Source organism: Bos mutus, chromosome 1 (genome assembly GCF_027580195.1).
Source record: "Bos mutus isolate GX-2022 chromosome 1, NWIPB_WYAK_1.1, whole genome shotgun sequence".
NCBI lineage: Eukaryota > Metazoa > Chordata > Mammalia > Artiodactyla > Bovidae > Bos > Bos mutus.
The window spans coordinates 134354091-134379739 of NC_091617.1; the positions used below are offsets into that span (position 1 = coordinate 134354091).

At 49.7% G+C, this 25649-nt stretch overlaps 1 protein-coding gene and 1 non-coding gene across 2 annotated transcripts in view; both read right to left on the reverse strand.

The window, feature by feature from the left end:
• Positions 1-25649, reverse strand: part of RAB6B (RAB6B, member RAS oncogene family) — a 56118-nt gene that overhangs the window by 17297 nt on the left and 13172 nt on the right. Inside the window, exon 2 of the mRNA XM_070376091.1 lies at positions 9968-10026. Within this exon, the coding sequence (XP_070232192.1) occupies positions 9968-10026 (59 nt within the window). The remainder of the gene's footprint in view (positions 1-9967; positions 10027-25649) is intronic.
• Positions 1195-1266, reverse strand: TRNAR-ACG (transfer RNA arginine (anticodon ACG)). The gene has a single exon. It is a non-coding gene; the product is annotated as a tRNA-Arg (tRNA).

Below are 25649 nucleotides of genomic sequence, written 5' to 3' on the forward strand. Positions count from 1 at the left end.
ATGTGGCACTAGTGGTAAAGAACCCGCCTGCCAATGCAGGAGACATAAGAGATGCAGATTCAATCCCTGGGTGGGGAAGATCCCCTGGAGGAGGGCATGGCAACCCACTATAGTATTCTTGCCTGGAGAATCCCATGGACAGAGAAGCCTGGCGGGCTACAGTCCATAGAGTTGGCACAACTGAAGCAACTGAGCAGGCGTGCATGCATAAGGAGGGAGAAGTAGTGGATTGGAGGCATGGGGGAGTAAATCCCAGACAGAGGGAAGAGGGGTTCTGATTTTGGCAATGGCAGAATTCCTATCAGACCAACCCTCCTGCAGACTACAATGATAAACTCTGAGCAAAATGTAACGACTACCTGAAGGCACTTACAAACAGGAGACTCTAGAGGGGAGTCAAAAACTTAAGAGAATGGCTCTGGGTGAGCCTCCTGCTTTTATGATTGTTTATTCACCCGAAGGCAGTCCCAACTGGAGCTGAGGGGTGGGGGCTAACACTTGGCAAGAAACCCATAGTCTTATTGGTTAAAAATGAAAGGACAGGTCATAAAACTATCACAGCAGCTAGAAAATGTGGAAAATCCTGGAGATGAGAAAGCCACAGACAGGGCACCCCAAATTCTGCCTGAAAATGCTACTCAAATCCCTGGCCCAAAGAGACCATAAGCAGCTTAAGACTGAAAACCAAACAGACAGGCAAACAAAGCTGAACAGAACTTTAAATTGCTGCCTACCACAGGGAGGAGAGTTGAAAATCTGGGTTCAACGAATATTATTTCAAAGGAACAAGCAGAATCCATAGTCTTAATCACAATGTGTAGTATACAACTCAAAACTACTCTAAAGTGAAAGCCATATTCAATAAAAAGAAAAAAAAAAAGAATAAATGGAGACCAACCTTGAGGTGACCCAGATGCTGAAAGCAGCAAGCATTTTTAGATAGCTAATTATGCTCAAGCATATAAAGAAATATATGCTCATAACGAACACCCAGATTTTAAAATCTCAGCAGAGAAAGAGAAACTATAAAGAAGCAAAATACAAATTTAGAACAAAAAATACAATATCTGAAGTTTTAAAATCGTGTCCAACTCTTTGAAACCCCATGGACTGAAGCCTATCAGGCACCTCCGTCCATGGGATTCTCCAGGCAGGAATACTGGAGTGGGTTGCCATTTCCTTCTCCAGGAGATCTTCCCAACCCAGGGATTGAACCCGGGTCTTCTGCATCGTAGGCAGACGCTTTACCATCTGAGCCACCAGGGAAGTCAAAATGCTTAACAGTAGACAGCAAATGACAGATGAGTCAGTGAATTTGAAAACAGATCAACAGGAATTGTTTGAAAGGATAATATGGGAACACCAGACAAAAAGAACAACTAGCTACCCACGAAGGCCATGGGCTTCCCTCATAGCTCAGTTGGAAAAGAATCTGCCTGCAATGCAGGAGACCCAGGTTCAATTCCTAGGTTGGGAAGATCCCCTGGAGAGGGAAATGGCAACCCACTCCAGTATTCTTGCCTGGAGAATCCCATGAACAGAGGAGCCTGGCAGGCCACAGTTCATGGGGTCGCAAGAGTCAGACATGACTTAGTGACTAAACCACCACCACAGGCAGGCCACGTCCTTCTAAAAAGGCCCCAGAAATCTTGCTGATTCCCTGTTACGTGCCACAGCCTCCACTCCCTCCAAAGTTCAGTAGAGGTCATACAGTGTGTGTGTGCTGATGGGAACATGTGTATGAATATGTGTGAGTAGACATATGAGTGGAGACACACAGGTGTGCATGCAACTATGTATGTGCAGGTGGAAAGAAAAAGATGTAAAAAGATTGTGAGGCATGAGTGTGAGGTGAGATGAGGAGGACATCATTTCTGCTTTGAAGGTAAAGTGAAAGTGAAAGTGAAGTCGCTCAGTCATGTCCGACTCTTTGTGACCCCGTGGACTGTAGCCCCCCAGGCTCCTCTGTCCATGGGATTCTCCAGGCAAGAATACTGGAGTGGGTTGCCATTTCCTTCTCCAGGGGATCTTCCTGACCCAGGGATCAAACCCAGGTCTCCCGCGTTGCAGGCAGACACTTTAACCTCTGAGCCACCAGGGAAGCCTCCTTTATCTTGAAGGTAAAGCCCAGATCAATGATACGCACACAGCCCTGGTGATGCCAGAGGCCAAGGGACTGAGGTGACCAGGAGCCTCCATGGGGGAGGAGGACAGATTTCTGACAACAAACCTAGACGCTCTGTCAATGCCTCCTGGGGTGGAGCACGGCCAGCCCTGGAGGATCTGGCATGCAGCTAGCCGAGTGCCTCATCCAAATGGGTCCTTGGTCTGTTTTCAGGGACCTCTGCCGCTACCTTAATGGGCTTGTCCTGAAATAATGACAGCCTCTTTGACCCTCAGTTTCCCATCTCTAAAATGGGGACAATCATAACTTCCTTCAAGGACTCTTGGATCAAGTGAGTTAGACTATGTGAAGGTACTCTGTACAAACAAAATGAGGACTGACCAACCGATGGTAGGATTTCCAAAAGAAGCTGTAGAAGAAACCCACCCACTCAACCTACAGGAGACCCTCCAATAACGTTTCTCAGGCTGGTTTTGTGGAACATAGCCTCCTGAGAGAGGCCATCTACAAGGATGAAAGTGAACTGTGATCAAGTGTTTCTAGGAAAGGTTTCATGTTCCAGCCTGTAATGGGAGGCCATAAAGCACAGTGACATAGTAAAGGCTCTGAGAAGTCCTGCACGGAAGAATCAGGAACGATTTCATGTAATCTGACGTTTCCCAAACTCTTGGTCCCGGGAACCTTGATGCTTATAACTGCTGTTCACATCCCAGTAAATGAGTGTTCACAGAGCCTCAGGAAAGGCTGGCCTTCAGAGAAATGAGTTCCAAAGGAACCACAGCATTCATTCTCTGTATTCTGTTTCCTCTTATGAAGTAGGCAGTGAATTATTCTTGCTGGAAACTATTCCACAAAGATGTAAAGAGGATATCAAGATAACAAGAGCAGCAGGCCTGCCTCTGGGGACTCTCCATGACCCCCACGATCCTTCCCTCCCTTCCCCTCCTTGGCTGTGCTGGGTGAGCCTCCTCTACTGCCTGATGCCCTTCCAAGGAAGCCAGACTGCATCCTGCTGTGGTTAGATCACCCCAAACCTGGCAGTGCTTATTTATTCCTTTAATATTGCCAACTGTACTGCTTATGAAAAATGGCAGGCACTTCATCTTATACAAAAAAGGAGGGACCTTAACAAGGTGGATTTCATAGTTGCATCACGTTTATCTTCTTCCGCAGGTATGTTAACTAGTGTTAACAGGGCTCAGACACACAGTGAAGAATGATGGCACATTATACGTCTCCCTCTGCACAAAAGCTCCCATTGGCCCAGCACATGCCCGAGGAAAGAGATGTTTCCTGAGGCACTTGTTGACATCGTTTTTGCTATGTGCATTTATTATGAAATGTAATTTTGCATCCACTTTCTGACAAGACACAGTAATAAAGTCTGTGGTAGAAATATGCATGGTAATTTGCATAAGTTGACTCGAGATTCTCTTCTCAGGAAAAGAAATCATGAAAAGGAATGTATGCGTATCTTCTTTCAGCCTTGGCCAGGCCTTGGCCCGTGGCTGGGGAAGCATCTTGGCAAGTGGCAGAAAGCAGCTGGGCATGGCAGGCCCTTGACAATGAAGCTGCTGTTTATGCCCTGCACCACCAACCCTCAGAGGAGAGTATCAGGGTAAAGTCATGCAAATGAGCATGCAAATGAAGCTGGTGAAACTTAGGGATTCAGACCAGCAAATGGGTGCGGTGGGGGAGGGAGACAGCAGCTTCTGGAAAACATGCTGGGCAGGGTCTGGCCTGGCCAGCAACTCAACCAAGTACCTTGGGGGAGGGGCGGTTGGCTGGAAGGCCACAGGGCAGGTACCTGGATTCTTTCCAACACTTTAGCCTCAAAGGTTACACAGTCCCCATGACCACTTTCCTCCCAAAGGGAACTGGCTTGTGCTAGTCACCAACCAATATAAATATGTATTGATTGCTCTTTCATTTCCTGACTGTGCTCTAAAACATCAACCAACAATATATACTTTCCAACTTTAAACAACGGGTTGTATGTGTACATGCAAGTCGCTTCAGTCACGTCCGACTCTTTGCAGCCCCATGGACTGTAGCCCGCCAGGCTCCTCTGTCCATGGGATTCTCCAGGCAAGAGTACTGGAGTGGGTTGCCAGGCCCTCCTCCAGGGGATCTTCCTGACCCAGGCATTGAACCCACGTCGCGTATGTCTCCTGCATTGACAGGCAGGTTCTTTACCACTAGTGCCACCTGGGAAGCCCAAATAAGGGGCTCAGTCAGTCAGTCAGTCGGTTCAGTCGCTAAGTCGCGTCCAACTCTTTGCGACCCCATGAAGTGCAGCATGCCAGGCCTCTCTGTCCATTACCAACAAATAAGGGGTTAAGTTTCATCAAAATTAGTCAATTCTTCCAAAGGCTACCCAGATGCCGAGGGATGTGTGGCCTGAAGCTCCCTGAGAGCTCTCCCACAGGCTCACAAATGCACAAGCCCTCTCCTCGGCTCTCAGGGAGAAAGAGTTTCTGGGGGGAGGACTTTTAAGTGCATCTACAAGTAACCCACAAAGTAAATTAGGAAGGATTACTAACCTGGGCCAGAGTTGCATGATGGGGCCACTTCACTTATGAACACTAGCAGGTGCTATTGGACTCCCCTAACACCAACTGGCAACCTCCTACTCCCTTGCAGGGCTGGAAACTGTAAAAGAAAAACTCTGCTTTCCCAGCCTCTCTAGAGGGTAATGGTGATCAGGTGACTCAGTTCTGGCCAATAAGACACAAGCTGCAGTCTGCTGGAGGGGGATGGGATTCTAGGGATGTTCTTGCTATCCTTTTTTTTCCTGCCTTGAATGCAGAGGTGATGTCTGAAGCAGCAACAGCCAAGATGCATGAAGATACGAACCCACAGAACAAGAAGCCAGAACAGAATGCCCAGGGGCCTGGGACACACCTGATGGCATCACCGCACAGCTGGGCCAGCTCAAGGCCCACTGTGACTTCTGGCACCCGAAAAACCGAAACCCTCCCTTGTTTAAGCCAGGTTAGGCAGCCTTCTGTACTAGAGGCTGGCCACATACCTAATTTTAATATGCTTGACAAAAGAGTGGAAGAGAAGCCAGAGGAGAGGAGGGAGGGAAAGAAAAGATGTCACAGTCAATCTGCCCTCCGACGAGTCCTAGGTAAATGTCCAAATGGAGCACCTGGGTGACTGGTGCTGCTCCAGGGGGTGTCTGAGGGCAGGGTCATCTTGCCAAGCTGCCTGGCATTTAGGGGTATTTCACTGTATAAGAGTGTTGCCTCACATTTTGACCACAGAACCCAGTATTTGTGAAACATGGAACTCTTTCTTAACTGTATTAATATGATAAAATCATCGTGTTGCTAGAGTTGGCCAAAGACAGAGTTCAGTGTTCTGCCAGAAGCCTGGGGACCTGGCAGCACCCGGCAGAGTGCCAGAGCTCTGCACATATGCACACGCAGGCCTGGAGAGGCAGGCCGCGGTTTCCCATACAAACACTCTGTGAGCAAGTTATTGTTAACTTCGCTTCATCATCATCAACTTCATCTGCAGTGGAGTTGTTTAGTACTGCTCTCTGTAGAGTATGTAATGCACATTGGTATCAACAGTATTTCTGATCTAAAATTTCCCATCATCTAGGCTTTAAGGCGTCCATGAGCTATGCTTTAAATACAAATTGACCACATTCCTACTGCTGAAGTTTGAGGCCACTGATCTAGGTGATGTAGGGGTTAAGTGCCATCCAAATAATTTCTGGATTAAAAAACGCAATACTAAGAAAGTGGGATGCTAGCCCAGACTCTCAGCTAAGTGACAGCAGTGGGATTTCAACCCCGGCCTCTGAAGGCAGCATTGTTTTGGAGAAAAAGAAGGAGCTAATATCAGAGGATGTGCTGACTCAGTGTGTGACTCAGTTCTCCTCATGTGTGACCCCACTCTGCGCACCTCGACAGGGCTGAAGGCCCTCCCCTGTCTCCTCAGGTGCCGGGTGGTTACCTGAACACCACCTAAGCACACGTGGCCTCTTGGATCCTGTGGAGAAAGGCCTTTCTTCCTGGCCCTCTGCCTGCTGTCTACAATCCGACCCAGGAAACTCATCAGCTCTTGAGGCTTCAGGGATCCAGATGCTGCCAGCCCTTCCTGGGCCCACTCACATAACGCCATTTTCAATCATCTGCACTTGGCTGTTCCACCATCACTTCCCACTCGACTTTTCATTTTCCTTTGGTTCATGGTACTGACACTCTCCCAGGATATCTGGACAGAAACCCAGGGCCACTCAAGCCTCTCCCTCCTCTGCACCCCACAGGCCTACTCTGCTCACTCGCCCCTCCCACGGTTCTGTGTGTCCAGCCCAGGCTTGGCCCAGGCCCCCTCACTCAGCCCTGCATGACTGATGCGTGATGCCCCTCCCTGCCCTTCCACTTGCAGAGCTGCCCCAAGTCTGTGGGCCCTGCTGCAACTGCCATCCTGCCCTGGCCCAGGCCCCAGGCCTGTCTCCTACAAACTCTAGCTTCTTTGATTCCCATGAGAGCCAGCCTTCAGGAAGCCCCAGTAGCTCTCCACTCTGCCCCATGAGCCCAAACCCCCCCGAGCATCTAGGGCCGCTAAAGCCTCATCAGCAGGATCCCAGATAGGTCTGGTGGGGAACCCCGCTCTGCATGCCCGGGTCCTCATGCCAGCCCCTTGGGGCCTCAGGCAAGTTCAGCCCCAGACATGGGGGCAGGGGGGACTCACTGTCACACAGGATGAAGTTGAACACCCTCTACCGTCCATGCCCTGCCTCAGGGCACAACCAGATTCTGTGGCAACACAGAGTAAGCACGTGGCAAACATGTGTTGTCAGAGTACATGAGCAGCGGAGTGGGGCAGGAGACAGAGCCAGAGGCATGCAGCAAAGGTGGGACTGAGGGAGTCAGTCCTGAAAACTGTCTGGGCACCTCAGCCAATGAAGGCAAGGCGGGAGGGCGCTGCTGCGCTACAGGGCTGATACATGAGGTATGAGTGGGCAGTGCTGGGAGTGAGCACCATGCAGGGGACAACTGGGAACATCCCCAGAGCCCTCGGGGCTGGTGTCTACTTCCCAATGCCTCTGCCATCATGTCAAGAAAAACTAACGTTTCTCTCTCTCCATCTCCAGAGAATTTATTAAAATGGGCCTGTGTATGCACAGAATTGGAGCCCCAGCCTCCCAGCCTAATTACCATGTTAGAAGCTATTAGGAAAGAAATTCCACCTGCAGTCAAAAAAAAAGAAGTCAGAAGAGCCTGCGGTGGGGAGGGCACTTGGGCTTTCATTGCTTGTTTCCACAACACTGGACATTGACACGGGGCCACTGTGGCAACTTAGTGTGATGGGGTCTAAAAATCAAGGCAGACAGTCCCTCCTGACGCCACTGTGGCAACTGACACCAGCTGTGGGCAGGCCCTGGGAGGGCCCCTGAACGCAGCATTGAATCTGAGGGGTCCAGGCCTCAGCCAAGCCGAGAGCCCATCCAGCAGCCAAAGCAGGAGGCGTTCCTGTAGAGCCAGGAGGACGGCATACTGGGGAGAGGGAGCTGCAGAGGGGCACAGAGCATGGCACAGCCCAATCATGGGGCACAGAGCATGGCATGGCCCAACCATGGGGCACAGAGCATGGACACGGCCCAATCATGGGGCACAGAGCATGGCACGGCCCAACCACAGGGCACAGAGTATGGCACGGCCCAACCACGGGGCACAGAGCATGGGCACGGCCCAATCACGGGGCACAGAGCATGGCACGGCCCAACCACGGGGCACAGAGCATGGCACGGCCCAACCACGGGGCACAGAGCATGGCACGACCCAACCATGGGGCACAGAGTATGGGGACAGCCCAACCACGGGCACAGAGCATGGCACGGCCCAACCATGGGGCACAGAGCATGGCACGGCCCAACCACAGGCAGACATGCACTTGAGCCTTGGTGAGTCAGAAGAACATTTCACAGCAGAGAGGAGGAATGGGAAGGGCATTCCAGCAGAGCTGACACCATAAACCCAGTGTTGGAGGCCTCAGAGTGTCACCGACTTGGGAGCAGCAAGCAGGGAGGCCCCTGGACCACAGGATATAGGACAAGCAGTGGGTCATGGGAGATGACACTGAAGATAGAGGTGGGCTGAGATTTTGAGGGACTCAAACAACATGGGGAGAAGTTGAGGCTTTGATCCACAACAAAAGACCACTGAGGCTCTTGAGGGCCACTGCAAAGACCTTGAGGCCTCCTCTGCTGCCCATCACTGCCAGGAATACCAACCAGCCAGGAGTGTCACTATTATCAATGGGGCATCAACAAGTATTATAAGTATTACAACACTTGAAAGATCAAATGATCAAAATAATCTCTGTGAGATCATTCATACACACACACAAGTGAACACCAAGTCAGACTTAAGAACTGAAGTTAAAGAGCTGTGATTCAGATGTAAAGTGATGCAGGAAGACTCCCCTTGCAGGGAAGAGAGGCCTCTGGCAAGCCCACCCTGGTAGAGAGCGTGGCCTGTACCAAACGAGACAAAGTGTGGCTGAGACAGTCATCCCAGAGCTGATGTCCAGGGTTGTGTACATCACTCGGGTCACCCCTCTAGTCAATTCTTACCAAGTCTACTAGTTATCTGGCATTTCAAATGACAGCAGAAGAAAAGAAGGGATAAGAGGGAGGCAGAGAAAGGGGCTGTATTTTAGGCAGGCATGCTGACTGGTCCAGAGTGAGACAGACAGACTAAAGACTAGACACAGAACTATAATTGGCAGTGAGCTGTGCTCTGCATGTTCTGTAAGTCCGGGAAGGTGGGGAAACCTCTTAGCACAACAGTCCTCAGGGTGTTCTATAAATATTTATCCTTTGAGGACTCAATGACAGAAGTATTCCATGACCAAATACATCTGGGAGATTCTGCACACTACATCTTTCAGCAGATCAAAACCATGCACTGATATGGAAAAGGCCCTGAGAAGTCCTGCAGGAGAATTCTGTTCACCAGTGATCCTCAGTCTCTTGCCCCCCAAACACCTACTAACATCCCTTAGAACTACTAACTCCCAGAACCCACTGGCTTAGAAAAATGCACTACTACTTGTCTGTCTTAAGAAAGAAAACAATACATTTTTTCTTAAAAATAGTTGAAATGATTAAGTTTGGTGCCTTATGATAACAGCTATAATTACAGGGGAATTCGCTTCATTTGACAAACCTCGCCACTCACCCATGGTGCCAGAAAAGTGAAATGATACTGACCTTCAAGAGCTCAGCCTTTGGCTCCTGGAGCCATTTCTGTTTGACTCCAGATCTCCCTTGAGAGCCAGGGGCACTCAGGTCACTTCACCTAGCCTCCTGCCCACGTAGAGCAGTGTAGGCCCATCACACTAGTCTCTCCAGGGAAGGAAGGGCCCCAGCAACCACGTGTGTGTGTGTGCACACACACGAAGGTCCAGCCAACAGCCACGTTAGAGAAGCACATTCCCCTACTGCTCTTTCACGACCCTCATTTAGAATCTTGTCCATCCACCTCCATATGATGACTCTCAAGAATCCAAAGACTGTAATGATTTAGACCTGCCACGGGGGCAGGAGAACACAAACTGAAAGCTGTCCTTTCTCTCCTGGAAACATTTTCTTACTGAGGTTTGGAGCTTCAGAAGGGCTCAGGGTCTTTACTGGTGGGCTGGGACCAGGGTGCAAATGGGAGGCTCCTCCAAGGCAACATAGATGCCCTGGACCCCATGCACACCCTACTCTCCTCCAGCATCAGCAGTCCTGGGAGGGTGGCTGGCATGGTGTCCAGGCAGCCGTCAAGGCTACAAACACCATGAGGCTTAGTGAGGGGCAGGGACCCAGGAACTCACCTGGTACGTGTTGTCGAAGCTGTCGTACATGAACCGTGTGATCAGCGATGTCTTCCCGACTGTAAAACAAGAAGAGAGGGGTTCAGCTGTGATCCGGGCCAGGCTCCTCTAAACACATTTCATGCCATGAAAACAGATAATGAAATCAAAAAGCCCAGAGGAAAAGATGAGATTCAGAAACAGAGTGGGAGGTGGGGACACTGAGGTCATTGGGTGGGCTGCAGGGGACTCCCTGCCCTGTGAACTCTTACCACACAAATCCAGGTCTTCCTTGACCCATAAGAGCCATATAAGAACGATCAGAGAAAGTGTGTGCATTACAGAATGCTTCTGTCACAGGCCTACATTCACCTGGAAATAACACTTTGTCCTTGGTCACAGGCTGGGATAGAGGCACGCCCTTTTATTTTAGCCTGGAGACTGATGAGGAAGGTGACTCTCCAAGGAACCAGAGGGCAGGGGAAGTAAATGGATCATTCCCCAGTGTCTCTCATGGGCAGAACTATTCTTCAAAATGTGTACCTGACTGCCCAGCTCCTCATTGGATATTTAACATCCCTGGACCTTGCTGGGTAAGTGCCAGCGGGATCCCCAGTCATTGTGACAAGCGAGGACTCCCCTGCACATCTGCAAATCCCCCTAAGGGCATTAACATCTCCAACTGAGAACTACTGGTAGGACTAAGGGAAAAAGGAAGTCTCTGGAATCCTGTAAATACTTCTAATTTCCCAAACTGCAGGATTTGGCTTCTGACCTAACCCTGTGCAGGTCCTCTGAGGCCTGGCAGTGGCAGAAACGCAGTAGCAGCATCTCTGAGCATCTGGGTGGGGAGGAAGGGTGATAAAGGAACATTTGTTGGGTCAGGCCCTGTATGGAATGCTACACCATCCCACCAAGCCTCTGCTATGGCCCTGGGAGGCTCAGAGGTAGACTGGACCCGCTGAGCTTGGCTCAGAGTCCCTTCTGCTCTGGGCTGTGAGAGACAGGTAACTCTGGCAGGGAGAGAAAAAGATCCAGCGCCCAAGAGTTCTCCATTCTGCCTCTCCCCAGTTCTCAGATGGGATGTCCACAGGCCGAACCTAGCAGTGTGGCTGGTCCCTGGTTAGACGGAGCCAAGGCAACCCAACGGGGCTCCCCTGGGAAAGGTCCCTTTCCAGTTCGGAAGCCTCAGCAGTACAGCAGACAAGGGCAGCCCTCTCCTGGCAGCTGGCATTTGTAATGAAAGGGCAGTCATCTTCCACAGGGAGAAGGCATGCAGCTTGGCTCCAGGCTTGCCCAGACTCCACCCTTTGTGTCTCTTCACTGGGCTGTTCCTGATTCCTATCTTTTGTGGTAAAACTATAATTGTAAGTAAGAGTGCTTTCCTGAGTTCTGTGAGTTGTTCTGGTGAATTATGGAACCTGAAGAGGGCTGGGGGAACCCCTAGATTTGTAGCCAGCTGGTCAGAAGTGCAGGACCCTGGGGACCTCACTCACAGCTGGTGTCTGAGGTGGGTGTCAGTCTAGTGGGGAACTGTGAGTCCCCCACTTAAACCTGAGCAGTCTGATACCAGCTTAGCTCAGGTAGTGCCAGGACTGAACTGCAGTATATCTGCTGCTGTCAGAATAGCCCCACTTCTCTTCTGAACATCTCTGGGGTGAGCAGTAATAGACCCAGGATCTCTTGGCTAAGTTTACCTGGAAACTGCCCTTTGAGCGTCCAGTACAAATTAAATCTGTAAAGTGCTTTCCAATTGCTTTAAATCTCTGCTTAAATTCACATGAAAATGAGAAGTGGGGGCTTCCGACGCTAGGAGGATTGACTCTGAGGCCACAGAAAAGTGTGGCTGTTAACTGCTTAGGGGAACCCAGAGTGAGAAGTGGAGCAACCCCAAGCCAGCAGGAAGAGGATGAAATCAGGGAGTGCATGGATCCTCCTCTTCCAAGAGCAAGGGCAAGTTCCTGCAGCCTCAGGTAAAGAGGCACTGCACGGCCTGCTGGGAGCTCCCGTCTGTGGTGACACGCAGCACCTTACACCTCGGGGAAGGGACACAGTCCTTTCCTCCAACAGGCTCCTCCCCAGGACAGGAAGGAGAGACAGCAGAATCCCCTAAAAGCCACTGAGGGAACAGGAGGCTCGTGGAGGAGCTGAGAGAGCAGAAATCTCTGCAAGGCTTCTCTGCCAAGTCCCTTCTAGGGGCACCAGCCACAACCAGTGGCTCCCCAGTGGCTTGCAGGGTAATGGCTAGGCAGGAGGAGAAAATGCCCAAGAAACAAGCAGCGTTTTGGGGACCGCACAGGACAACCTTTTAGGCATGGGGTCCTGGCCAGAGTCAGTATTTTCTCGGCTTTCTCACAGACCCAACAAAAGACGACCACCTGAACCATGTATTTACGGAGGTTGTGTCACACACACCGCAGGGGCTGTGCCAGACACAGATTTACACGGCAGCAATAAACGGGGGAGACAGGATACCTGCCTGCCTAAAGCCTGTAGGACTTCTGTGCTTGCAGCAACAGTAAGCCCCCAAGTCCACCCTGGTTAGTCCTCAACTCTGAGTTGGGTACTTATGCATCTCCATTTTACACAAGGGGAAACAAGCTGCCAGCTCCTTGCCCAGGGCCAAAGCTGAGTGGGGCCAGGATGAGGCGGTCAGACCAGGGACTGAGTTCCTATGCCTCATGCTCCTCAGCATCTCTGGATCGTGCTGGGTTGCAGGATTCTGCCAGGTCATCACTGCCACCACTGTAGATGTCATGGAACCCCAGGAATGGCTTTGCCTAAGCCAAGGAACCTTTTTCTTGGATGGGCAGGAGGCAGGGTTTCCCCCTACTTGGGCAGTGCTTGATCCAACCTAGAAGGCCAGAAACTAGGAATTTAAGCAAAAGGAAGGCTTAGAAAATCAAGGATGGATGGGTTAAGACACGTGGGGTACAGCACCCCAAACTGAGGCCCGTACTGAATGACAGCCTCATTATGGATTTGATGCAAAAGGGAATGTTTTCTTCCCACCATTCTTCCAGGTCGGTTTTTTTCATTTCTCAGAACAGAAGCCCTCCTCTTGCCTGCCTCAGAGCTTCCCCAAGACCACCCATACTCTTTCCACGGCTGCCGGGCCAGCGTGGCTCAGACTCTGTCTGAACCTGTCCACTTGGCCTCCCTACTTGGAGGCCTCCTCCTCGCCTGGGCCTGGGTCTGCACCCTTCACTGCAGGCAAGTGTGGCCGGTGTGTCTGTGGCCAGTGCGTCCTGCCTGGCCCCAATTTGGCTAAGACTGACTGCCGGGCCTCCACCCTGATCCGTGGCCTCGGGGCTCTGGGGCGGGGCTCACCAGCCTGAAGGGGACTGATCACCTCTCAGAGTAGAGCCCCAGGCAATGCTGTCCGGCAACAGCAGCAGGAAAGGAGCCTCCACACTTTGGCCCCAGGGCCCTGAGACAGAGCTTTACCGAGGAGCCTCTCACCTACTGCTGCCCTGTGTCATGTTGAGAAGTAGGGCGGGTCAAGGGGCCCCTGCGTCCACACTCCTCTCCCCTTGAAGGGCAGAGGCCTCTTCCTGACCCCACACCCCGCCTTCAACAACTGCCCCAGGTGGAAGGTGCTGGAACCTGGATACGGAGAACCCACCTGCCGGGTCACTCTCAGGCTCGCCACAAAGAGCAGCAGGACAGCTGGAACCATCACCTGACTGGGCACTGCCACTGGGCTGTGGCCAAGGGGAGGCCCCAGAGGGGCCACACATTCAAGCAGCTCAGACAGGGCTGGGTGGGGGAGGGGAAGGAGGGGTGGGGGAGGGGAAGGAGAAGGAGGGGTGGGGGAGGGGAAGGAGGGGGAGGGGAAGGAGGGGGTGGGGAAGGAGAAGGAGGGGTGGGGGAGGGGAAGGAGGGGGTGGGGAAGGAGAAGGAGGGGTGGGGGAGGGGAAGGAGGGGGTGGGAAAGGAGAAGGAGGGGTGGGGGAGGGGAAGGAGGCCCTCCCCTGAGGTCCCCCCAATCCTTCTGCGGCCCCCTGCATCCTATTGGAGGGCCGTCCTGCCCACACAGCTCTGTTCTCAAGGTCACACTGCCCCACTGCCCTAAGGACAGCTCTCAGATACCACCACAGCAATGCAGAGCTCTTTTCAGGAGCAAAGATTCAGCTCTTCTGGCAGGATTTTATTAAAAATAAGCAAGCAAATCATTACTGAGCTTTTTCCTCTCTGCTCACAGCTCGGTAATATTCTCGTAATCTTCTGGCGGTTTAGGCCCACAGGATTAAGCAGGGAGATACATTTTCCCTCTTTCACCCAAATGAGGGTGAGAAAATTCATCCTGAGCACTTACTAGGAAGCTCCAGAAAGAAGGAATGGAAACGTTCTTACTGATCTTCTACTCAGCACTACACAAGAAATTCTTAGTTTTCCTCATTAATCCTCATCGGTATCCAATAAGGTGGTTCTTATCTCCACGGTCATGTGGCTGGGAAGCAGTGGAGCTGATGTGTAAACCCAGGTATGACGCCTAAGACCTCACCGCGTGTAGGACGTTGCGCTGGTTTATGGAAAGGTCTGGCCAGCAGCAGAGCAGGAGGTCACAAAGGGCATGGGTTCTGGGGTGTGGCTTGGTAGTCAGGAAGGCCACAAGTGGTGGGGAGCAGCCCAGCGGGAAGCGGGGGTTTGGAGGGGAACAGGTATTTCAAGCAGAGGGAACAGTGTGAGTGCTGAGGCAGGGAGACAAGACACTTGTGTGAGGCAACGACACTTGTGTGAGGCGAAGGGATGGGAAGCAACAGGCTAATTACAGTGGAGGAGGGGCAGCAGCCTGGCCAGGAGCCCTGGGGACACACTGGGGCCCTCCAGGTCCACGTCTGACCTTGGTCTCAGGGGAAATGGGGCCCAACCCGGTGTGTGAGGAATAGATAACAAACACTGTTCAAGGGAGCTCTGTATGGGCACCGGGTTGACTTAAACCCAAATCAGAAGCAAGCCCAGTGGGCCAGGGCTAGATGGCCAGGCCTGTGGCCACACCATGGAGCACAATTCCCTCCCAGGCACGGCAGGAGCTTCCTAAGGGTCTTACGCAGAAAGGCGGTGGGAAAGGTGTGGCAGATCGTCATGTCCATGATGGCTCACAAAATATGCCCCAGCCCACACGCTCTCCTTACAGTGCACCACTGTCACTCTCTCCAGGGCGAAATTTGCGGGCCTGTGACTATGGTAGAAATGGCAGTGTGTGTGACTCCAAAGGCAAGGTCAGAAAAGGCAGCACAGCTTCTGTCTGGAGCGCTCCAGCTTCCACACTCTGGAAGCTAGTCCTCCAGTCCCGTCGCCATGCTGAGAGGACGCCGAAGGCAGCCTACACACAGGAGGACCACACGGAGACACCCATATGGCAAGAAATGGAGACCCCCAGCCAGCAGACCTGTGGGTGGGGGAGCCTTCAGGTGACTCGAGCCCACCCTTGGAGCCATTAAAGTGGATCAGAGACACCCTTTCCCTGCTAGGACCTGCCCAAACTATAGATTCCTGAGCAAAGAATATAGCCTCATTGTCTTGAGCCACTAAATTTTGGAGTGGTTGCCAGGAGAAATATCAACAACCTCAGATATGCATAGGATACCACTCTAATGGCAGAAAGTGAAGAGGAACTAAAGAGCCTCTTGATAAGGGTGAAAGAGGAGAGGGAAAAAGCTGGCTTGAAACTCAACATTCATTCAAAAACTAAGATCATGGCATCTGGTCCCATCAATTCATGTCAAATAGAAGGGGATAAAACAGAATCAGTGACAGATTTTATTTTCTTGGGCTCCAAAATCACTGCAGATGGTGACTGCAGCCATGAAATTAAGACACTTGATCCTTGAAAGGAAAGCTATGATAAGCCTAAACATCATATTAAAAAGAAGAGTATCACTTTGCTGACCAACGTCTGTATAGTCAATGCTATCAAAGCTATAGCCAGCAGCATTCACCTGGACCTCACCCATGGGGCCATTTACTTCCCCAGTCTCCCATGACCCCCACTCCCCATCTCAGTGCAGGTCCCAGGAAAATGGATTTTTGTACTTTCAGGTGGCTTCTAGGCAGCAACAGAGGATGTGAGGCATCTCTACTTGCTCAAACACCCACCGGGGGCTCATTCTGTGCTAGACCCAGGCTAGGCACAGAATCCACAGTGGAAAGCATATGACCCTCTGCCCTGCAGCAGCGGCCTGGCTAAGCTGACGGAGCCAGAGTCAGGTGTAAACACCCAAGAGGCAACGCAAGTTGAGACAAAAAAAAAAGGCAAGGTCACTCTCTGCTGGGAAACTGCAGAGGTGTCCTGTAGGAAGTTGTAACAAACCTAGACAGCATATTAAAAAGCAGAGACATTACTTTGCCAACAACAGTCCATATGGTCAAAGTATGGTTTTTCCAGTAGTCATATACAGATGTGAAAGTTGGACCATAAAGAAGACTGAGTGCCAAAGAATTGATACATTCAAACTGTGGTGCTGGAGAAGACTCTTGAGAGTCCCTTGAACTGCAAGAAGATCAAACCAGTCAATCCTAAAGAAAATCAACACTGAATATTCATTGGAAGGACTAATGTTGAAACTGAAGCTTTAATACTTAGGCCGCCTGATGTGAAGAGCCAACTCAGTGGAAAAGACCCTGATGCTGGGAAAGACTGAAGGCAAAAGAAGAAGGGGGCAGCAGAGGATGAGATGGTTAGACAGCATCACTGACTCAATGAACATGAGTGTCAGCAAACTCCAGGAGATAGTGAAGGACAAGGGAAGTCTGGTGCACTGCGGTGTACAGAGTAGCCAAGAGTTGGACATGACTTAGTGACCAAACAAGAACAACATGATGTGCTATGAACATTTGTACCCACATTTTTTTTATGGATCTATGTTTTCATTTCTCTTGGGGAAAAACCTAGAAGTAAACGTTTCTAGATCAAAGGGTTTGTGTATGTGTAACTTCATAAGAAACTATTAATACCTGTTTCCAAAGTTGAAATGGAAGCAGAAAAATCCAGTAATTACTTCTTCTGTAGAGCGCAAGTAATATTAACCATAAAAGAAAAGACCTGATGCTGGGAGAGACTGAAGGCAGGAGAAGGGGATGACAGAGGATGAGGTGGTTGGATGGCATCACTGACTCAATGGACATGAGTAAGCTCCAGGAGATGGTGAAGGACAGGGAAGCCTGGTGTGCTACAGTCACTAAGAGTCAGACACGACTGAGTGACTGAACAACAACCCACAGGAGGTGGCACTCGGGCTGGGTCTTGACGGGTGGAGACGACACATCAGGGAAGTGACATTCCCAGGGGAGTGACCAGACAGGTCTGGTGACATGAGGCTAAGGCGTCCTCTGCACACAGCTATCCCTTACCCACATCTCACCACTGCTACTACCTGAAGCCACAGACTCCCAGGAGTCTGGGGTCAGTGCCCATGAGAGCTCCTGGGCACAGCTGGTACCCAGGTCACAGGCTGACACCTGAGTAGGCTGTGAGCCCCCAGACCCCAGTGCAACATCATCTCCCTCTGTGAAGGACTCCTCTCTGCCCTGTCATCTCTACAGTGGTGTGGGTGGAGGTAGAGAGATATCCATGAGGGCCAGAAATGGGCCTAAGAAATTAGCTGGAGACTTGATGGAGGGTCTGCCAAGGCCTGGCAGCACATGCCCCACCTGAAGAGGGTCCCCCTCGCTAATCCACGCCCGAACCTTGCCCCAAAATCTGTTCTCTGTGGCATGCTCGTGTTTACCGCCCACACCAGTGCAGGGGTGCCACTGAATGGTCGGTGGGTCCCGTTTGGTCCTCCTTGGGGTCAGAGGGCTGCGCCCAGAGTGGGAGATAGGAAAGCAGGGCTCACTGCCATCTCCAGGCTGCTGTGGCGGGCTGCCCTCCTCTTACACCCCTGTGTTTTTAGAGAAGGGAAAGGGTCTCTGCATCCTTGGCCCAGAGACCCTATCAGCAAACCCAGGTCGCAGAAATGTCCACAGCTGTCACACGGGGCTGTCACTCAGGGCTAAAAAGGCAAATCTGCTTCCCCAAGGCTCAGGCCAAGCAACCCACTCCTAAGATGGGCCCAGCTGACTCAGATCTCCCATCAGCTCAGTTTACAGAACATAAATAGGAGATGCTGGGAAGGGCTGCCCACCAAGGGGTCCAGTCCTCATCCTGATGCTGGGAAGGTGGCCAGGCCCTCCCTGTTTAGTGTCCCTGCTCTGCAGGGCCTGGGAAGAAGGCTCCACCATTCCCCTGCACACCCTGTCCACAAAGCCCCCCATTACTGCCTGACCATGGGCTACACAGCCCCCGGGCCCTGCGGTGATAAGAACGACAGCTGGAGACACGAGCTTCATCTGTCGGATTCTTGTTTCCTTTTGTTCTGTTTTCACAACCAGAAAACCCAGGCCCACCCTCCTGCAAGGTGGACAAGCATGGGGGCCCAGGGGCCAGGCTCCCACTGCACACGCCCTGCCGCCTTGTGCTGAGAAATGCTGCCACAGAATAGGGCTCTGCCAGCTCCTACCTGAGCCCTGAGGGGCCAGCTGGCTCACCGTAGGCTGAACAAGGAAACACATGAAACTTCCATTTCAAACCATCCCCCGAAGGACTCAAACTGTAATTAAGAAGTATGCAAAGCTCTTCATTGGACACTTTAATTAAGTGTGTTAATTCCCTCTGCCAGAGGATGCTCAGTCACCTGGGCCTCACTGGGGGATCCAGGGAAGACAGAACAGAGGAGGGAGGAGGGGGGAAGAAGCCAAAGAAGGGGTCGCAGGACAGTGTCGGGGGGAGCTGGTCTGGCCCAGGCCTTTCTCCTGCTCCAGTTAGGAGCCTGGTCCATCCCTGATGCTCTTGCTTCCCCGCTATCCTCCACCTGTCCCCATCTGCTCTGTCTGAGCCCAGGACACCAGGAAAGTCTGTCCTGGGTCAGGGGCAGTAGGGTGTCATTCACTCTGTACCCCCCACCAATGTATATCTCAGCTTTGCCACTTACGTAGCTAAGAGGATATTATTCCAATGAGGTGAGGCTAGGTGGTCTTTAAGGGCTGCTTCCACTTTGAGGCGAGTGACAATGATTACCAAGCCTGAAATGCAGCTGGATAAAAGGACCAAGGGAGGGGCTCATTTTCTGCTGTGAGTGAAGTCCCTCTGACCCTTGGTTCTTATTAACCTTCAAACTTGTCACACCCACTCCCACCTGCATCAACCTGGAGCCCTGAGAGCACAAGAAGGGTCTGTGCTTCACTGTCTGCTCTGGTGGAAGAACAGAGGATTGAGGGGCCCCAGGAGGGTGCACCGGGCTGGGAGCTGTGCACAGGAGTACCTGCACTCATCTGCATTAACCCTCTCCTGTTTCTCCCCACAAAAGGATCACTGGTGAATTTTGAAGCTATCACTGTTTAAAATAATATCAGGATATAATAGCTACCTATCAATAACAATAGTGAATAGCTGCCAATCCCTTTGAATGCCCCCCCTACTACACTGGGGAGGTCTAACACCATCCTCCCCAGTCCAGCAGCCTCTCTTGCAGCTCTGTTGGAGGCACCTGACTTAGGCTTCTCCCACTAGATACTCATGTGAGACTCACCAGAAATGAATCTAGTGAGGTGTGGGATGTCCCTGGATTCTGCATGCAGGGGCAGCCATGACGTGGGTTTCAGCATCAGTCTTTGCCAGTTCTCAGCACAGGGACTGTCTCTCCCCCTGGACCAGTCCTGGTATGACCCAGGCTGCTGCTCCAAGCCTGGTCCTCTGAGCCTCCCAGAGACTCTGAGATCCCTAGTCATTGCTCTGATACATTGACTGTCTGCCTGAATCAACTGGAGAGTGAGAATAGATTTTTCTTATTTGCAACTAAGAACTTTGAGAGCTATATAAGACAAAGGACAAATAAGCTAAAAAGAGAAGGCTGGACCAAAAAAGTTTGTTCACAGACATACATCTTAAAATATATTACTCAATCATTAAAGTCAGACTAAGATATTGCCCAAGACTCCTGACAGTCAAAAAAGTCAAGCAAAAAAAAGTTAACATGACCAACTGTACAATTCACAGTATTCATAAGATACAACCAAACTAGCTTTTAATAATGAGTTTTCAGTAAGAGTTGAACAGCAGAAAGTTCTTGCAAAGACTCTGGAGTACAGAAATCATGCAGCAAACTTACATGTTTATATAATTAATTGTAAAACACTGCAGATGAAAATCAAGGATGCTAATCAGACCAGACAACACCATTGCCCAAACCAATGTTCTCACTCATAGGCCTAGACCGGTGTCCCCTACAAATAAATGATTAAATGAAAAGCCAAAGACCAAAGGATGTTACCTTCCAGTCAACATCATGTAATAAGGATCAGATTTGTCTTCCCACTGGAAACAACCAAAATACAGACAAAACATAATAAGACAAGACAGTACATCAGGCAATGAAGGTCAATAAACCCTGAGGGATATGAAACAAATGAGGTGAACTCCCTAATTGCTTCAGATTGTTGCTTTGAGAAAATTTCAGGCCATGGGACAGACAGTAGGGAGACAGAGCTAAGAGTCCAGAGAAAACAAGGCAGCTAAAGTTCACAAGAGAAAAAGGAGGTACAGAGAGGGAGAGGGAACACCAGAGTTCTGCAAAATGACTCCCTTAAGTCTTTGGCTAAGGATTGCTCATTAAAGATGTACCAAAAAAAAAAAAATACTGCTCAAGACTTGGGAAAGAACCATCCAAATGGGTTAAAAAGGAAACACTGCCTGGCATCCACATAGACCTGGGATAGTGCCTGCTCCTACCAGCCAGAGTGAAAAGATTCCTCATTCATGGGACATTGGGGCAAGAACTCAGAAGGGCTGTGCCTCAACAGTAGGAGATAATTAGCTGCAGACTGAGCACCACCAGTCCCAGCTAACAAATCCTAGGAATATCTATAGAAATACAAAAACTGTACAATACACAACATGACAAGATTCACAATGTCTAGCATCCAATAAAAAATTACTAGGCATGAAAAGAAGCAATAGATCCTTAATAAGGAGGGAAAAAATCAATTGAAACTGACACAAATGTTAGAATTAGCAAACAATTATATAAAAAAAACAATTATTATGACTGCATTTCATATGTTCAAAAAGTTAAACAGAGATTTCCCTTGTGGTCCAGTGGTTAAGATCCACCTTGCAATGCAGGACACAGGTTTGATCCTTGGTAGGGGAACTAAGGTCTCACATGCCACAGGGCAATTAAGCTCACATGCCACAACTAGAGAGCCTGTGCACCTCAGTGAAAGGTCCCGTGATGCACTGAACACCCCACATGCTGCAACTAAGACCCAACACAGCCAAATAAGTACTCTTTTAAAAAGTTAAACAGAGATATTTAAAAAGACACAACTCATCCTCCTAAAAACTATAATGTGGGAGATGAAAAATATGTTAGATTGGATTCGGTTCAGTTCAGTCGCTCAGTCATGTCTGACTCTTTGCAACGCCAAAATCGCCACACGCCAGGCCTTCCTGTCCATCACCAACTCCCGGAGTTCACTCAAATTCAGTCCATCGAGTCGGTGATGCCATCCAGCCATCTCATCCTCTGTTGTCCCCTTCTCCTCCTGCCCCCAATCTCTCCCAGCATCAGAGTCTTTTCCAATGAGTCAACTCTTCGCATGAGGTGGCCAAATTACTGGAGTTTCAGCTTTAGCATCATTCCTTCCAAAGAACATCCAGGGCTGATCTCCTTTAGAATGGACTGGTTGGATCTCTTTGCAGTTCAAGGGACTCTCAGGAGTCTTCTCCCACACCACAGTTCAAAAGCATCAACTCTTTGGCACTCAGCCTTCTTCACAGTCCAACTCTCACATCCATACATGACCACTGGAAAAACCCTAGCCTTGACTAGACGGACCTTTGTTGGCAAAGTAATGTCTCTGCTTTTCAATATGCTATCTAGGTTGGTCATAATTTTTCTCCCAAGGAGTAAGCGTCTTTTAATTTCATGGCTGCAGTCACCATCTGCAGTGATTTTGGAGCCCAAAAAAATAAAGTCTGACACTGTTTCCACTGTTTCCCCATCAGATTAATCCCAGATTAACTACAGAAGAAAAGATTAATGAACTTGAAGACATATTAATATCTAAAATAAAATTCAGAGTTAAAAAGAAAAGAAATAAATTATTGGAGTATCAGTGAGCTATGGGATGACATCAAGTAGACTAACATACATGTAATTGGAGTCCTTGAAAGACTTGAAGAAAGTTTTACTGCAAATCTCTGAATTTGAGAGAAAATATAAACCCATAGATTCAAAAAGTTCAACAACCCCCAAGCAAAGGAAACATAAAAGAAACCAAAGTTACATCATAATCAAACTGTACCAAATCAGTGATACAGAGAAAATCATAAGAAGAGCCAGGGAAAAATAATACATTATATACAGAGAAACAAATATAAGGAAGACAGGAACTTTTCCTCAGAAACAATGCAAGCAAGAAGACAATGGAGCAATACCTGTAAAGTGCTGAAAGAAACATGCATTAATCTAGAATTCTGTAACTTTAAGATATATACAAGCTAACATCTTTCAAAAACAAGAATGAAATAAAAAACTTTTTCAAATATTCAAAAGCTGATCAAATTAATCACCAGAAGACTCTCATAACAAGGAATGTTACAGGTGGTCTTCCAGGAAAAGGTGAAATGACACCAAATAGAAATTCGGATCCACATAAAGGAATGGTGAACACAGGGAATGGTCACTACATGGCTAAACATGTAAAATGTCTTTCATATCAGTTAAATATCTTTAAGAGACACCTGACTGTTTAAACAAAAATAAGAAAGTTATTGGATCACAGACCTAAGAGAACACAGAAGAAAAATCTTTGTTACCTTATCAGAAGCCATGCAAACAAGAAGAAAATGAAGCGATACATTTGAAGGACTGGAAGAAAAATACTGTCATCACAGAATTCTATACCCAGCAAAGATCTTTCAAAAACCGAAGTGAAATAAAAAAAGTCAGGTACCAAGACTATTTCTAGCTAGCAGACCTACAACACAAGAAAGGAAGTTCTGGGGACAGGGGAAGCAGGACAGCAACACATTCACACACCACACAAGGTTAGTACACCCATTGACAGTCCTAGATTTTAACCCTGGCTCTGCCACTGTGTAGTCTTGAGTTAGTCACTATCTTCTCTGAGGCTCAGAGTCCTTATCTGTCCAATGGGGTAAGAAATGCTTACCTCACAGAAGTGCCATGAATACCATGAGACGAGTAAAAAGTTATCATTCTGGGTAAAAGGCATATGGAAAGTCTTCATAATATTCCTACAACTTTCTACAAGCCTAAACTTATTTTGGCATAATTTTAAATAAAATTTTATTTAAAATAAAATTTTAATAAAAGTTAAAGGAAAAAAATCAACAAGATGATTTTTTTAAAAGTATGCACACATATACATATAGTGCATAACACTATATCCAAGTCTCTCAGATTCTGAACACATTCAGGAAATGGCTTGTTCTGATTAAACATTCTGGTCAACATGAAAATTTCCTAAGGAACTAGAATATAACTGTACTTGGCATCAACAGTCTTCACAGAGAACCAGGACCTCGCTGGGTGGGAATTGCTGTGAGCCCTTCTAACCACAGACTGGAGAGGGAGCAAGCTTTGACAGGCCAGCTTGGTGGGCAGAACCCAGCAGAACCACACATGCTCACCAAGATGCATGCAATACACACACACACACACACACACACACTCAACCCAGCAGGTACCAGAAGCCCTGGTGTGTGAAGAAACTCTCTAGTCCTCCTGATGTCTTAGCTGCGAAACTGAGAAATCATCAGGATTTCTTAAAAACTACTTGAGATCTGACCACACAGTGATCAGCCCACCCACTGTCCGGACCCTCTGCCTCAGAGAACCATCTCAAACACTCTTGTCAGCTTTAAAAGGTGCTGAATCTCCCCTCCATGTCCCCAAAGCACCAGCACCAGCGAGCTTTGCCTGTTAGCTACCCTCCATCCCCAGCTAGAATAGGAGCCCTGCCCACAGCACACACAGTTACCCCCTGGCCTGGCTTCCCTGGACAGCCAGACCCTGGGTGGGCAGAATGTGCTCCATTCCAATCAGCTTGAGGCTCAGCCCAACTCCACACAAACCCTGCACTGGCCATCATGTCACATGTCTGAGAGCTGCATGGGTGCTATGGAGAATTCACCCACAGTGAGGATATGCACATTTGAGAGCAGGAAGAAGGACACACTGAATTCCCACCACCAGCTGATCTGTTGACAAGGCTCATGTTAATGCAACTTGCTAGTTTATTTAACTGAGAAGAACACTTGGCCACAGCACGGAGGTTTGCAAAGTAATATATGTACATACTCATATTTACATTTTTCTCCCTCAGGCAAACTGTTGGTGGCATTGCTGTTAAAAGCCCCATTCTAGGGAGAGGAGAGCGGGATAGTGACAGAGTGGGTAGATAGAGTGCAGAGAGCCATGGCTTTTGTTTCCCAGATTATCAGCTGAGGTCCAGTCAGAGAGGCCTTGTGACAATGGACCCACAGTGTCCATGCATGGAGGCCTGGTCATGAGACCAAGCTCCCTTGGGCAGGTAGAAGGTGGCCTCAAGGTCACAGGCTGCTGGAGACAGGGCATCCTTCTGAGGAACCCTGGGCTGGCTGATCAGGAGTGCTGACTCCAAGGCTTCCCCTTGCACAGGGGCTGCTCCCAGCACTTTGTGGGCCCAACACCCCTCCCTGTCCCTGGACACCCTCACACAGTCTGCTCACCCTGAGCATCTTGCTGCTTTGCCACAGAAGAAACAGGCAAAATCGCAGGCCACTGCACATTCAGGGGGCTGGTGAGGAAAGAGTGGACATGGAGACCTCCCCACTCAATCAACAGAAAGAAGATCCCTCCTTCCTTCAGGATGGGCTCAAGGGCACCTGCTCAGGCTTCACCCAGGGAGTAGGGATGGACCTGCAGGTGAAATTTAGAGACAAGGACCAATGTTTCTGGGGTGGAAGATGCATTCTGTATCTCTGTGTCCCTAGGCCTGACAAGGAGCACAGTAACACTCAGCAGGCAAGGAAGATTCTGTCTCTAGCCCCGTGGACCAGAAATGACTGCAGGCCAGGCACTGGGGTGCTTACAGGGCCAGGCTTGGGAAACAAGGAACTGGGTGGCTATCCAGGTCTCCTCCTGGACTTGGATGCCTGGGTACCAGAAAAAAATGTAGCCTGCCTCACCTGTCTCCATCCCACAAGCTCCAAAGCAGCACCACAGAAGAGTGGGAGCCATCGAGAACCTTGGAATTATACTTGACTGAGCCTCTCACCGAGCTGAGGAGATGTGAGGTCAGAGAAGAGGGGCCATTTGCCCAGGATCGCATAGCACAAAGGTCACAGTCAGATAGTAACTCTCCTGGTGCACAGCCCAGAACTCCACCTCGGAGGTTTGTCTGAGCCCATCAGGCTTACCGAAGTGTGCCCAGGTCAGGAAGGTGCTGCCTCTTGAAGCCCCGGGAGAAACACAAGGGAGGAGCAGCAGAGATTCAACTGCAGTGAGGCCCTGAAGCCTGGCTTCCAGAAGGATGACAGATCAGAGTGGCCTCAGAACACCAAATCATGGCAAGAAGGCACCTAGAGATCACCCGATCCAGCCCTTCACACAACAGAGGAAAAATCAGAGACCCAGGGAGCAGGAGGGTCAACG